Below are 15821 nucleotides of genomic sequence, written 5' to 3' on the forward strand. Positions count from 1 at the left end.
TGCAATGAACACATATCACTTTTATAATCAGGGGAAAAAACCAGTAAAGCTATTGTTATCCTGAAAATACATAAAAATATAAAAGCCAAATTCTAAGGGCTAGGAAGAAGAATTTGATTTTTTAAATTCCTGAGACTGTATTAAGTAAGGCCCAGGTTGAAAATTCCCACCCCTTCCAAGAATGCCTTTCCTCAACCCTGTCCCCCACCCCATCCTCCATCAAATGACTGTCCAGGGAAAAACACCTAACAACACAAGGATGGGGAGGGGGGGGAGGGGATAGGGGGAGAGGGGGGAGGTCAGGTGAGAGGTGAGGCAGTCCTAAGGCAGAGAGACCTGGAGATCCTTGTTGGTGCCACAGAGCCAAGCAGCTCTGTCTTAGCAAGCCTTGGACTTGCTCCCCACAACCCGCCACCACCACTCCCACCCAGTGTGCCCTGTGCCCGGCGTCCTTCCACCCCAGCCTGTCACAGGCCTCAGCCCGGCCTGTCTGTGCTCCTGGCCTGTCCCCAGACCACCGTGGCCCCTGGCTCTGACTGATGTTCGCTCCTGCTAACCGACCAACTGCTACCCACTCAGCCTCACTTTAGGTTGTTGTTTTTCAATAATTGTGGTTTTTAAAAAACCCACATAAGCATAAATTTACCATATTAACCATTTCTAAGTAGTATTAAGTATTTTCACATTGTTGTGCAACCAACTCCTCTCATCTTGCAAAACTGAAGCTCTGTACCCATTAAGCACTAACTCCCATTCCCGCCTCCCCTCAGCCCCTGCAACCACCATCCTACTTTCTGTCTCCATGACTCTGGCGCCTCTAGGCACCTCATATAAGTGGAATCGCACAGTCAGTGTCTTTTGGTGACTGGCTTACCTCACTTAGCACAATGCCATGTTGTAGCATGTGTCAAAATGCCCTTCTTTTCTAAGAAGGAATAATAATACCATTGAGTGCATACAGCACATTTTGTGCATCCATGCATCCGCTGACAGAGGCTTGGGTTGCTTCCACCCCCCCATACCCCCGCCACACACACACACACACACACACACACACCACACACACACACACCACACACACACCACACACACACACACACACCACACACACACACCACACACACACACACACACACCACACACACACACACACCACACACACACACCACACACACACACACACACACCACACACACACACACCACACACACACACCACACACACACACACCACACACACACACACCACACACACACACACCACACACACACACACACACACACACACCACACACACACACCACACACACACACACCACACACACACCACACACACACACACCACACACACACACACACCACACACACACACACCACACACACACACACCACACACACACCACACACACACACACACCACACACACACACCACACACACACACACACCACACACACACGCACACCACACACACACACACCACACACACACACACACCACACACACACCACACACACACACACCACACACACACACACACACCACACACACACACACACACCACACACACACACCACACACACACACCACACACACACACACACACACCACACACACGTCAGTTCTGACACCTGCTTGCATCAGCTCCCTGCAGAGGCTCCTGAAATCCTTGTCAGTCACCCACCCTGACTCCTGCTGAGATCAGAGCAGGGAACCAAGGACTGGACCAAGGCGCTTAGGCTGCACATCCAGCCAGACACCAGCTCAGCTCTGAGCCTGCTGCTACGGCTCCGTTTCCCAATCACCTTGAAATCTGGGCGGAATTTTTCTCCCCACCAATGAGGTAACAACCAAAAGTCTTTGACATGCACCCAACCTCAACGAGACACTGCTGTTTGGCTAGAGCTCCCCAACCCTTAGTGCACATACAAATCACGGGAAGATGCTCTTAAAAGGAAGATTCTGGGGCGGGACCCAGGAGCCCACCTTTGTAACAAGCTCAGTGTGGTTCTCAGGCCTCACCCACAGCAGCAAAGGCCTAGCGACTTCCCCCCAGTTCACACCTGTCTCCTGGGCTTCTCCCAAGTCCCCTAGAAGCTGGCTTCAGAAGGTGGTGTGTTTTGTATGCTTGAGGCTTCCCCCTTTGAGAGCTTCCCAGCAGTATTTGCCCAGTGTTTTAAAGCAGCCCTGCAGGCTGTCTGGCTCCACAGTGAGTCCTAGCACCCAAAGCAGTGGAGATGGGGGTCCTTCCACAGCCCAAACAGGAGACCAGGGAGCAAGGAAAGAAGGAGAGTTTTCAAGCGACTCCCCAAAGGTGAACAGCCTGCCCAACACCAGCAGGAACCTGACCTCCTGACCGCCTGCCTAGACACACCCATCCCGGCAGAGCCCAGGACCACTGTCACCTGTTCATTTTCTGCCCATGGCTCGGGCCACCCAGGGCTGCCAGAGAGGCGAGCAGAGTCAGGCCTCCCAACTTCGGCCAGGCCTTGCCACTTCAGTCGCCCCTTCTCAATTTCCTCTGGAAACCAGCTGTATTTTCTCAGGCTCCCAATTCCACCTCACACTCGCCCTCCTCTCAGAAGATGGTCTCCTCCACCACTCTCCACGAAGTCACCCGCTCCTCCAAGCCTGTCTCCAGGTCTAGTCTCCTATTTCTCCTCCGGTCTTGCTCCTCTCTAAAAGGAATCCCTGCCTGGCCGGTGTGGCTCAGTGGATGACTGTCAATCTATGAACCAGGAGGTCACGGTTTGATTCCCGGTCAGGGTACATGCCCAGGTTGTGGGCTCAATCCCCAGTGTGGGGCATGCAGGAGGCAGCCGATCAATGATTCTCTCTCATCACTGATATTTCTATCTCTCCCTCTCCCTTCCTCTCTGAAATCAATAAAAATATCTTTAATTTTAAAAAAAAGGAATTCCTGGTGCCATCCCCTCCAAATCCCTGAGAGAGGTCACCCCTACCCTGACTGCTTCCCTCTCCAGCAATATCCGTCTCTTCCAATATCCATCCCACCCCCTATGGTTTATTCCTCTCTACTGCCTCACCTGCACAGGTGGCCCTACTTACCCACCCCTTTACCACCCCCTAACTCACTGCCTTATTTCACTGCTGGAACAAACACGGCACCTCCCATAGCAGAAGCTGGCCCTCTGACAGATGCTGCTCGGCCCCAGTAAATTACACCCTGGGTGGAAAAGGGAGGTCTGCCTCTGCTGCTGGCCCTGGATCACAGGAGGGCAAAACTCAGTCTTCAAATCACATCACTTCCCTCTCTGTTGGTCCCTCTCAGCACCAACATTTTGGGAATAGTCTGTACCCACTGTGGGCATTTTCCCACAAGCCCCTACATCAGATCCCCACTCCCAGCGCGCCCCATAAACCTACTACCTGAGGGCACACACAGGCTGTGGGCTCAGACTGGAGCACCATGAAAACCATGGGGCAGCCAGCACAGATGTTTAAGCAAGAAGGAAGTGACACGAGCAGATGTGTTTCTAGAAGGATCCTCCAGCTGAAGGTGGAGGATGAAGTGGATGGAGCAAGAGCAGAAGTGGAGGCCGTGTCAGGAACTGGAGGAACGATGGTGGGGGCTGGAAGGAGGGTGGGGCAGTGGGGATGGTAGAGGAAAGTGGACAGAACGAAGACATACTTCTTCCCCTACATGAGAAGTCATTGGGTCACTTCCCTTCATTCACTGAGGATTTGGAGTCCCACTCACAGTCCTTTCTACCTCACTCGTGGCAAATCCAACATCCACAGATTATTCACCAAAAGGCTTTCACCCACATTTCACTACAGCAACTGACTCCCACGGCTACCCTGCCCTGGGTCGTTAACCTAGACCAAGCCCAGGGTTGATCCATTCTGAAACCTTAAATGCCAACACCGCCAACCCCTCCATCCCTCGCCCCACCTCACTGCGCATCCACGGCCTCTGGTCCTCCCTCACCCAGCTCGGCTCCATACCGCAGCACCCAGGCCATGTCTTGCCAGATCCCTCTGTTCCCCTTGGCTCTCCACCACACCTGCCTGGGATTCCCAACCCCGACTCAGCCAATGGCCTGCCTTTCCCTGGCCTCACTTGGAATGTCAGAGGCGGCAGGGCAAGATCACATCGTAGTGCACTTGGCATCACTGCAATTTCTCCCATCGCCTTAGACTTCACTCCCCACCTTCCACCAGCCCCCTCCACTTCCTTCTCCCAATACTGTCTCTCCCCAGTCCTGCTGTGGTCAGCCCGCCTGCCCACATGAACGTCTCACTTTGGGTGAATTATCCTTCAATTACTCCTGCTCTTTCTTAAATTGTCAACCACTATATCTTTACTGATTCTTCCTTGAAGCCTATAAACATGATCAAATCTATAACCTGTTTCTAAAACCTCCATCAACCCCATGCCACCTAAGTGACAGGGGTAACAAAACCTCACCAGGCGTGAGAATCATTTGAGGAGCTTATCGAACATTTCGAAACTACAAAACCTCCGGCATCCCCTAATTCAGTAGGTCTAGCTTGACCGTGAGTGCAGGATTTTAACAAGAACCCCAGGTGATTCTGACTGAGTGACCCTCACACCATCCTCTGAGAAACAGTTCCACGCAGCAGCGTTGGACATGATGTGACAAACACCTATAAGAAAACCCTCCCCTCCCCTGGTTTTCATGACTCTGCTTTCTCAGGCCAGTTTCCTCTGTGGGCTCCTCCTTCTCTTCCCCTGTCCTGAATGTTAGTTTCCTGGGCCTCTGTCCTTAGCCTTCTTCTCTTCCAACTACATGCACTCCCTCAGTAGGATCTTCCAGGTCTATGACTTCAACTACCATCAAATGCATCCATTTAACACACTTTTTTTAAAGTGTTGGATCTGGGATGGGTGGAAGGAAAGAAGGAAGGAAGGAAGGAAGGAAGGAAGGAAGGAAGGACGGACGGACTGGTGATACACAATACGATATACAACAGGTAGGCATGTGCACTGACCAACTGGAAGGGTTGCTATTCTGAAGCAGAGTCCTGAGGTTCCTGCTAGCTGAGCATTAACGCTTCAGTTCCTGAATCTTGGGAAGGGGGGGGCGGGGTGTGGACATCCTAGGAGAAGAATCAGGAAAAGAATCCTGAGGGAAGGCATGTAAACACAAGGAATTTAGGCAGATGGGGATGCCATATAGCAGCTATTTACCAACTGGTATGGTAGTTTTTCAGTATGCTAATGAATGAATGGGTTATGAATCGGGGCAGATCTAGAAAACCATTTTGTTCTGCAGGATCTAACTGTCCCTAGCGTGCGCGCGCGCACACACACACACACACACACACACCACATCCACACACTCCTCTATTGCTCCCTTATTCTCACACACACATTCTCCCCACCCCCCACCCCCACCTTCTTGCCAGTCACCATATTCTCTCCCCCAAACCATTTTGTTCTGAAGTTGCCTGGTCAATTGGGCTCGTGTACACTATTCACATAGATTCAGTCAATCCCAAAGGCAGGTGTATCTCAAGGTCCCTGAAGATCTGGACTGGTTCCAGAGCAGTCTGGGCTGACTCAGGCTCCAGCGAGCCAACACCACTCACTCCCAGAAGGTTGGAACGGGAGGCATTACCTCTTAGCCTAGTGCTCTCAAACTTGAGAGAGAGAGAGAGAGAGAGAATGTCAGAGGCGGCAGGGCCTGACAGATTCTGAAGGTCTGGAGTGGGGCCTGAGATTCTGCATTTCTAACAAGCTCCCAGATGGTGATGACGCGGCAGTATCACACTTTCAGTAGCAAGGTTAGATTTTTCACCAATGAGGAGAAGCAATGCCCGAAGCTGCCTGCCACAGCAGTAGCACACCTAGAGCATTACCACGCAAGACTGGGGCTATGGGGTGGGGGTGTGGGTGGGAGACAAAGAGGAAGATTGAGAGCAAAGTAGGTGTCCTGGGGGTGTGGCTGCAGGAGGGGAGGGGAGAGGAGGGTTTATGAAAAAGAAGGATTGAAGGCAATGCGGAGAGTAAACTGCTTTCTGCAGGTCCCTGGACTAGAACATCTACAGGACAGAGAGATGGCAACGCTCACAAACATTCAACGGACTATTACTCCAGGACAATTACAACCTATAACAAGCATATTCTGAGGTGGTCAGCATGTGGGCTAGAAATGGAAGAGCTGAAAGAGAACTCAGAGATCATCCGAGTGACCCATCTTACACTGATGAAGAAACCCCGGACAAGGTAGCTTGTCCACAGACACAAAGCCAGTTATCAGCCAAATTATCAGCAGAAAAGAGCACACTCAGGTTTGCCAGCTCACAGTTCAATGTGCTTTCCAACAAATCGTGCTGCCCGGGGATGTGAAGGAGAAATGCTGTCACTGAGCTGCAGATGAAAGGTGGGTGGCCACAGCTTGGCAACAAGTTAGATCTGTCAGAGCAGCATCTTCCTATCTGGGAAAATCAACCCAGTGCGAATATAATTACAGTAATTAGCTAGGTGCCTCCAGCACCCCGGGCACTGGGAGAAAACCTGTGGCTCCCAGGTCCCAGGCGACTTTTAACAACAGCCCGGCTGGCTTCTGTTTTCAGGATTAAGTGAGGTCTTTCCTGACAAAGACTGCAAACAGCTGTTCCCAAGGGAACGGGCGTGAGAATTTAAAATGAAGTCCTCTATGTCCTTTGACTCACAATCCAAAGAAAACCAAGCAAACTAGATATAACCAAAAAAACTGTCTCAATGTCACGATCTTAAATCAACTGTTCTAACAGGAGAAAGACAATTGCAACATATTAAGTGCCCATACCCCCAAAAGGCTATGAAATTTTCAGTTACTGGATTTTAGAGTATCTGGATCAGTAGTTCCAAAGTTTAAAGTGCCTTAAAATCAGCTGTGAACTTGTTAAAAATGAAGATTCCCAGGCACTCCCACCAAAAATTCTAATGTGGGTCAAGGGTGAGCCCCAGAGATCTAAATTCTTAACAAGAAAAGCACCTCCCCCCCATCCTCATGTTGTTGATGCAGAAGGTGGAGGGATCACACTTTTGAAACATTTATCTTAGTCTTTATTTATAGGATACTAAACCACTCAAAAAGTATCTATATATATAAAACCCTAATATGCAAATAGACAAATGGCAGAAAAACCAAACAACCAGTTGCTATGATGTGCACTAACTACCAGGGGGCGCACACAGAATATGACAGGCATCGGCAGCAGGCAGCAGAGCACGGAACAGGGTAGGCGTTGGCCAACAGCAGGATGGTGGAGCAAGTGAGCAGGGGCACTAAGACCAAGGAGGGGCGCCGGTCACTGTCATCCACATGAGCCTCTGGTGGTTACTGAAAATTCTTTGCTCCCGTGTGCTGCAGTCCCACCCGGTGCTTGCACCTGCTGCAGGCACCAGCCCTACCTCTCACACCCACTGCCGGCGCCCGGCGCCTGTCCCAATCGCTCAGCGACATCAGCGGGTGCGAGTGGCAGCTGCTGGCCCCTACCAATCGCCCCTGAGGGCTTCTTTACCTCCCCCTGCTCCTGAGGGGCTACTGGGGCAGCAGCTGCTGCTTGTAGCCACTGCTGGCGCCAGCCCCAATCTCTCCGTGCAAGCGAGACCAGTGCTGTCAGCGCATGGGAGCGGCGGCAGTGGGAGTGGGGCTGCTGGCCGAGAGGGGACCTGGCGGGAGGGGCTGGGCGGGGGCACAAGGATGGGCCAAGACCCACCCCTGTGCCCACCGCAGCATCGTGGCCCACAGTTCCTTTCAAGGTGCATGAATTCATGCACTGGGACCATAGTTACAAATATTCGCCTCGAAATGGCTAATAAAATAGTACATCAAATAAGATAAAAACTTAACCTGCCATAAGTATACATGAAATGGAAAAAATACAAAAAGAAAAGCAAAATGGCCAACTTTGCTAATCAAAAGAACCAAAAACTTCTGAATTTCAAAATTATATAAAAAATTTGTAAAACCCTATTGGAAGGGGAAACTTAACACACAGGAGAAAAAATGGTTGTTATCCATATATAGAAAGATTTAGAAATGTAATTCCAGCCCTGACCGGTTTGGCTCAGTGGATGGAGCATCAGCCTGCAGACTCAAGGGTCCCAGGTTCAGTTCTGGTCAAGGGCATGTACCTTGGTTGCGGGCGTCCTCAGTGGGGGGCGTGCAGGGGGCGGCTGATCGATGTTTCTCTCTCACCGATGTTTCTGGCTCTCTGTCCCTCTCCCCTCCTCTCTGTGGAAGATCAATGGAATATATTTTTTTTTTTAAATGTAATTCCAGCTCTAACTGGTCTGGCTCAGTGGCTAGAGCTTCAGCCTGCAGACCAAAGGGTACAGGGTTCAATTCCAGTCAAGGGCACGTACCTTGGTTGCAGGCCCAAGCCCTGGTTGGGGCTCATGCAGGAGGCAACCAGTCAATGTGTTTCTCTCACATCGATGTTTCTCTCTGTCTTTCCTTCTCTTCCACTCTCCTTAAAAATCAATAGAAAAAATATCCTTGGGTGAGGATTAACCAAAAAATAAGTAAGTAAATAAAAATAAATATGGCCCTAGCTGGTTTGGCTCAGTGGATAGAGTGTTGGCCTGTGGACTGAAGAGTCCGGGGTTCGATTCCAGTCAAGGGCACATGCCCAGGTTGTGGGCTCAATCCCCAGTAAGGGGCATGCAGGAGGCAGCCAATCAATGATTCTATCTCTCTCTCTCCCTTTCCCTTCCTCTCTGAAATCAATAAAATATATTTTAAAAATAAATATGTACTTCCACAATAACTAAATATGTAATTACATATTTAAATATGTAATTCTCTGAGCAAAAACACAGAGAAAGTTAATGGAATACAAGTACAAAATAAACAAAAAATATTCAATTCATAAGTAATAATAAATTAAAACAATGTATTACAAATGTATTTAACATGGATTTTTAAAATAATATTCAATCCTAGTGATGATGTGAATCAGGCTACCACATAAACTGCCAGGCTTTATTTCAGCTTCATATAAAATTGTTGTTCATTGAACAGCCACTTACTGAGCACCTATAAGGCACTCACCACACTGACCAAAACATGCAAAGAGCCAGCCTGGTGGGCCTTAGATTTATGTTACATCCTAATTTCCCTTCTAGAAATGTAGACTTAAAAAAAAAACCCACACAAAGAAATGTAGACAAAGCCTTACATACATAGCTATTCAACATAGCATTGTTTATAACAGCCAAAAAAGCTGGAAATAATAAATGAATAATTAAGTAATTATTAGGATGGAAAATTGTGAATAAGGAAATACTTAAGTCAATTATTGAGTGAAAAAAAGTAAATACATTGTGCATATAATTCAATTTTCTTTTTTTTAATGTTAACAAAGAAAAGGCAAAACTATTTACAGTGTTATCTGTGGGTTGTACGCATGTGGGGACCTGTTTTCTATTCCTTCTAGTAATTTCTAAATTGCAAAGTAATTTGCAAAGTTATCCGTTTCATAATAACTATTTTGAGAAAGACTTATCCCTCAATACGATGAAAAAATGGACACGATTCTTTCCTTTTACGTTGTGGGTGTAGGATCTCCTAAAAGCACAATATTCAAAAGCAAGTTCAAAGTATTACAAATTGTTTCCACAACAGTGAACAGTCAAGACCAAACTTATAAATGTTTAAACACTCAAAATGCTGAATGAAATGGAAATAGACCAGAAATCGATAAGACATAGAAATTTAAATAGAGACTGAAATTAGGAGACCAACTGGAGGGTGGACTCCATTTAACAAAAGTTAACAAGGAAAGAGAAACCTCCTGGAGAGGAGGTAGTTTTCAGAGCCACGGAAGGGGCTGGTGTCTAACCTAGGAAATCCAAAACAGGATTAAGACGCACCATTTTCTGACTAATACCGCTTCCTCTTCAGAAAGAGAACCACCATGTCAGAGCTCAGCAAAGCCTCCTCCATCCCCACTCTGATGGTGAAAACACTCGGGACTCACAGCCAGAGGGTCCTCCTGGCACAGAAAGGAGACCAGGACCAAACAACTGAAATGCAATCTTGCCCGTGAACCGTCCGTGCCAGGGGTCTGCGCTTGCTTGCGCACAGCTCTGTGTTTCCAATTGGGTCCTTGAGGACAGCTGCTTCCTAGTCTATTACCCAGTCTGGAAGCAGCTGCGCCAACCAGAGGCCAATGCACAAATTAGTGGAAGGACGAAGTCTCTGCTTCCGTGATGTCAGCTCTAGAGTGGACAGAAAATTCATTTCATGTCTCCAGGTTGAACACAGGCATACCAAGGAGATACTGCAGCTTTGGTCGTGTTTCAGACCACCATAATAAGGCAAGTCCTAACCTTTTTGCAGGTGGAGGGTTTTGCCTTCAGTTTGTAAAAAAATATATATATGCAACACCTGTGAAGTGCAATAAAACAGGGCTCTGTATTTGTATTGTGGGTTGAGGGGAAACAGGAATGGACTTCTAAAGAAGAGAAAGTTACGGAGGGACAGAACAAACAGCTCCACTATTGATATCAGATTTATCAAAGAATTACTTATGTTCTCCACATCTACAAAATATCCATTTGGCCACATTCGCCTGGGGAAGCTGTACGGAGGTTAACTGCATAGAGTTTGGAGTCAAACTAACCTAAATGCCGGCAGCCTTAGTTTCCTCATCTGTAAAATGGGGACGATGATGCCTACCCCACAAGGAGATTGGGTCTTGTGTATAAAATACAGCACCAGGCACACAGGCAGCGCTCAGTAAATGAAAATTATTAGTTGGCCTGTCCCGCAGCTGATGAATCCATTAGTATGAGATGGGCTTTCTTTGTTGACTAAAGACAAGGGCAGTCTTCATGAACATCTCTTCTCCCAGAAAAGCCCAGGGTCTCCTGACCTCTCTGGACACATGGACACACAGGGCGGAGCATGCAGGGAGCAGAACTGAGACCTGAGGTGCTGCGTTAGGCAAAGTCGTTCGCACCCTCGGTATACTGCTGGGAAGAGACCCATTTTGTCACCCGGACTCTGGTGTGGCCTTCTGAGGCAGGGCTCCACCCAGCTGTGGGAAATCTTTGTGGAGACCTCAGGTGTGTACAAGTCTGCGGGTCAGGGCAGCAGGGTGACTGACAGGTGATGACTCTGCCCGAACTAGCCTGTGACCTTGAGCAAGTCACTTCTCACGTCACTTTTCCTCTTCGGTCAAAGGAGTGGCTCCCTTCTCTGATCCCTGAAGTCTCTTCCTGGGCTTCTACTGGACCATCGCCTACGGTGCCGGTTATCGTTCCAACAGTGAGGTCCTAGGGACACCTTCAAATGTGTTCCGTTTCCTTTCAAAGCCACTTGGCAGTCTTTTGGCCATCCCCCCCAGGGAAGGGAGGATTTGGCGTCGCTTCCATGGCTTTCTGTTCCTGCTCCATGCCCACCCAGGGCTGCTCATCCCACCTTTCCTTTTCTGCCCACCAAGGGATCAAGTGTGAGTGCGCCGGGGACAACCACGGGCTCACAGCCTGTCAGCTCAGAGACGGTTTCCAGGCCATCCTGTGTGTATGCTCAGGGTGGACAAACAAACATTTCAGAGAAGCAATACGAATTAAATCATTTCCTCAACAACAAAACCCGCCCACACGCTTCTCCATAAATCATGCCTGTTAATTCCACGCTGATGAGCCGTCAGGAAACTGCATCTATTATAGAAACAGCCCTGACTCCTTTCATGCCCTGACACTCGGAAATCACAATATTGTCACACTCTATTGTACTAATGCCTTTGCAGAAGTAAAAGCAAACCGCTAGTTCCCTGGAAAGACCCGTGGCCAGGGCGCTTTCCAAGAGATATTCTTTGAATGTTCTTTGTGTCCTGGTGCACTGGGGGACACCACACCGCCGGAATCCCTGTATCTGAGGGACGCAGGGCTCCTCCGAGTAATGCAACACCGTCTTAAGGCACACACACCCCTCCCCAGTGTCCCCCTTCAGCCTGACAATAAAGTACCCCCTAACATTTCATATACCACCGTGCCACAGCCACGCACGCATACAATTCCACTGCCTGGGTTTTGCAGAGAAAATAAAGGCACGTTGGGAGATGAAGCCACCAGACCCGCCTCGGACTCCGAGGATAACAGGAGAGCTTTGCAGATCATTAGCAAGATTGGCCACCATCCGCCGGCTTTCTCCCTTTCTTCCCTCCGCGCCTTCGGTGGCTGGGCCCGAGAAGAATGGAAGAGCATCTCCAGCCAGGAGGGCGAGGGAGCGGTGGGGAATAAAAGAGTCTGGGCGGGGAAGGCAGGATTTTGAAAACAGCAGCAACCAAGGCAGGCAGGGTCCCCGCGGTGCTTACCTGGGGCGCACGAGGCCGGCCGGGCCAGCAGCAGCAGCCAGAGGCCGGGGAGCAGCAGCCCCGGGCGGCGGCGGCGGCGGGCGGAAGGCCCGTGGCCGCTCGGCCCCGGCACCAGCGCGACCCCGGCGCGGGTCTGCCCGTCCATGGCCGCGCCTCGCGTCGGCGCCGCGCCCCCGGCGGTCCCGACCGGCGCCCGACCCGGCCTCGCGGCTCGGCGCTCTCAGACCCGGGAGGTGGCCGCTGCGGCGGCGGCTGGGACGGGGCGCCGCGCACCGGCGCGGAGGGAGGCCGGCGAGGCGGGGGCGGGCCGGGGGCCGGAACCACGGACAGGGGCCGCCAGCCGCACGCCCGCCTCGCCGCTCCGCCCCCTTCGGAACCTCGAGCCGCTGCCCGGCAACGCGCGGGCCCGGGCGCGGGGCGGCGAGCACCACCTCCCGGCCGGCGGGGCGCCTGCTTGCGGGCAGCCGGGCGGCAGGCGCGGGGCGCGAATGCGCGGGGCTGCGCGGCGCGGGGCCGGGGCCGGGGCCGGGGCCGGGTCCTCCCCCAGGACCCGCCTCCCGGGAGGGGGCGCGGGAGGACGCGGGAGGCCTGGGCTCGGCCGGGAGCCGGCGCCGCCCGGGCCCGCACCCCACACCGGTCCCGCCGCCGCCTGGTGGCCCCGCGCGTTCCGCCCCCGGGGGCGCCGGGAGAGAGGGAAGGAAGCCCGCCAGGAGGGGTCGGAGCCGGAAACCGGGCGGCCCGACGCGGCGGCCTCGCCCTCCTCCTCCGGCGCCGGGCTTCGCTCTGCTCGGTGGTGTGCGGGGCGGCAGGTGTGAGCGGGGCGCCTGCGTTTGCAGGGCAGCCTTCGGGGATGCCGAGGGGACAAAGCAGAGCACGGGCAGTGGAGGGGGTGAGAAGAGCGCGCGGCCCGACCCCTCCTTTCTCGAGTCTAGGGGTTCCGCCTCCTGTCCCGACCGGGGAGCCCGCACAGCGCGCACGTAGTAGGCCTTCAGAAAGCCCCTGTTGGACCGAATTGAAGGGGAGCCGGAGAGAACCCCACTCATCCAGGCCCTTTTAGGGACAGCAGCGCTCGTGGGAGGCGGAGAGAATGTCCGAGGATTGGCGTTTGGGGGGCTAGGGCTCCCCAAGGAAACGGGGAAAGCGAAGAGGGGAGTTAGCGTTTGTCCAGTCCCTGCTATGTGCGCGGCATCTCACTCTGAGGATGGTGGTGTAAGGGTCTTGCAACGTGGAATTGGCAGTTTTGAGTCTGTGCGTCCTGTTGCCGTGCACTAGGCAGGGTGCTAAACGTGTGAGGTGGGCACACTATCTCGCTTCCTGGGAAACTAAGGTGGGCAGTAAAAAATGTGCATCACCTGCATTGACCAAAGGATCCCGGTTGTGCTCCATTCCCGTTCCCCTGTGAGACCCAACCTTGCAGCTCACCGGTCTGGGCAGCAAGAGCCCCTTCTCTGAATAAGGCTGAGGCATTCTTCTGTAAGCACCTACCTGTTCGTTTCAGGGAAGAGAGTTGAGAAGAAAGGTTGAGGATAGCTTTTGTTGATGTTCCTACTGTGTACTCATTATGCCTCGGCCTCATAAACAGTCCCTGTTCTTAGCAACCGGTCTCCTCCGACCCCCCACCATGAACAGAAGGCTTTGCAGACTTTGCCTCCAGCTCATAAACTCCAGGTGAGGAACTGTGTGGAGACACTGCCTGTCCCCGCATGTCTGCTCCCCGATATGATGGCCCCAGACCTGGGACCGCTTATTCACACTTTTCTTCATTCTCTAAACTCATTGTGAAAAAACTGCATTTGACCACAAACCACTGCCTTGAGGTGATAAATTGTCTTGTCCTGTTATGTTATTTAATCTTCTATGAAATTATGCTGTGCCTCTCCAACCAAATTAATATAAAGCTTGGAGCTGGTGTCATCCTGCTTAGGATTGCCCATAGCACTGGTGAACCCTCATTATACATCTGTTCATCTGAACCAGAGCATCCACCTGCCCAGGAAAGAGGTTTAACCTTTCAGATTTGGCCCCAGCCTCCAGTAAGCGTCCACCTACACTAAAACCCAGGGTGTCAGAAAAAGCCCCCCCCCCTTAATTCTCAGACAACTCAAGGAAATAAAATGTTTACCCAGCCATTAAAAAGGGATTGACATCAGTCAGAAATAAAAACCTCAACTTCAAGATAATAAAAATGACTCAAGGTCACCAATTTTCTAAGGAAAGTAAGATCCCTAGGGTCCCATAGTCCCCAAGCTCTGAAAGCATAAAACTGAATATTACTTCTGTTGGGATCTGGAGCATTTTGCCTCAGTGTTTAGAAAAATGTTTCCCAGGGCTCTAACAGTTCAGCTGGTAAGTTTTGTGACTCAAAAATCCAAGATGGATTGAGTGGTACAAGGTAGGGTGTATGTGCCCCCACATGTATACACATACCTACACACATTTATCTGATATGAGAATAGATTAAGTCAAGGCCATAAGGCATTCATACTAGCGAACACTTCTGGGCATTCTACTATGACCTGTTAGTTGGGAATGTGTGTGTGTGCGGGGAGGGAGATATAAAAGAAGCCATTTTAGAGATTATCTCATCTAGTTCTCATTTTATAGATAAACTAGAGGCCTGATGCATGAAATTCGTGCAAGGGGCTTGCCTCTTCCCCCCCTCCGCCCCCTCCCCCAGCCACCACCACAGCAGCTGCCTCAGCCTCCCCCACACACACCCTCCCCACCCCCACACCCTCCCCACCCCCACCCCCACCCCCACCAGCTGCGGCTTTGTCTGGGAGGTCTTCCAGAAGGATGTCTGATCTAATTAGCATATTATGCTTTTATTATTATAAACAAGCCAAAGAGGTTAGTTTATTTACCTCAAGCTCAGCCCACACCTTCCATTTTCCAGTTAAACCACACAACCTCTAGGAGAGGGGGCTTACAGTCTGGTTTGGAGAGGAGAGGATCAATCCCCCTTAGACTAACACCAAACAGCCCCAGCTTGCAGGGGCCCCACTCCAGGCCTCCTCCAACCACACCCTCCCCACAGGGCAAGGAGTCAGAGGCCAAGCGGATACCCCACCAGGAGCCCAGAATCCCCTGCCCACTTGGCCCCAGGCTCCCTTCCAGGGCCTTTCTCCCAAAGGGTGGGCCAACAGCGGGTGTGTCTGGAATGGCCAAGGGGCAGCCGTCTGCAGGGAAGTGGTGGAACTTGGACATGCAGGTGGGGTGAGATCATGAAGCCTACAGGAGTGAAGCAAAGAACGAGGTGTTGGAGGAGAAAGTGAAACAAGCCCCATATTCCTGTGGCAACTGAGCTTCCATATTCCTGCTCAGAACGCCAAGAGTCTGAGAATTAAGCTGATGATGGCTTGATTATGCCTACCTTGCCTGCTGGGGGTTGTTATGAGGTATATACAAAAGAAGATAAATGTCCATCCAGTTCATTTATTAAACCCAAGGAATATTTTCTGAACACTTACTATATGCCAAGTACTGGCATGTGCATGATGGATACAACAGCAAACAAAAT

At 51.2% G+C, this 15821-nt stretch overlaps 1 protein-coding gene across 1 annotated transcript in view; it reads right to left on the minus strand.

Moving 5' to 3' along the window:
• Positions 1-12446, minus strand: part of KIAA1549 (KIAA1549 ortholog) — a 116597-nt gene extending 104151 nt beyond the window's left edge. The window contains exon 1 of the mRNA XM_070423523.1: positions 12302-12446. Coding sequence (XP_070279624.1) covers positions 12302-12446 — 145 coding nt within the window. The remainder of the gene's footprint in view (positions 1-12301) is intronic.
• Between the last annotated feature and the right edge of the window lie 3375 nt (positions 12447-15821).

Source organism: Myotis yumanensis, unplaced genomic scaffold (assembly GCF_028538775.1).
Source record: "Myotis yumanensis isolate MYYU_CA2020_CCGP unplaced genomic scaffold, mMyoYum1.0.hap1 SCAF_9, whole genome shotgun sequence".
Classification (NCBI taxonomy): domain Eukaryota; kingdom Metazoa; phylum Chordata; class Mammalia; order Chiroptera; family Vespertilionidae; genus Myotis; species Myotis yumanensis.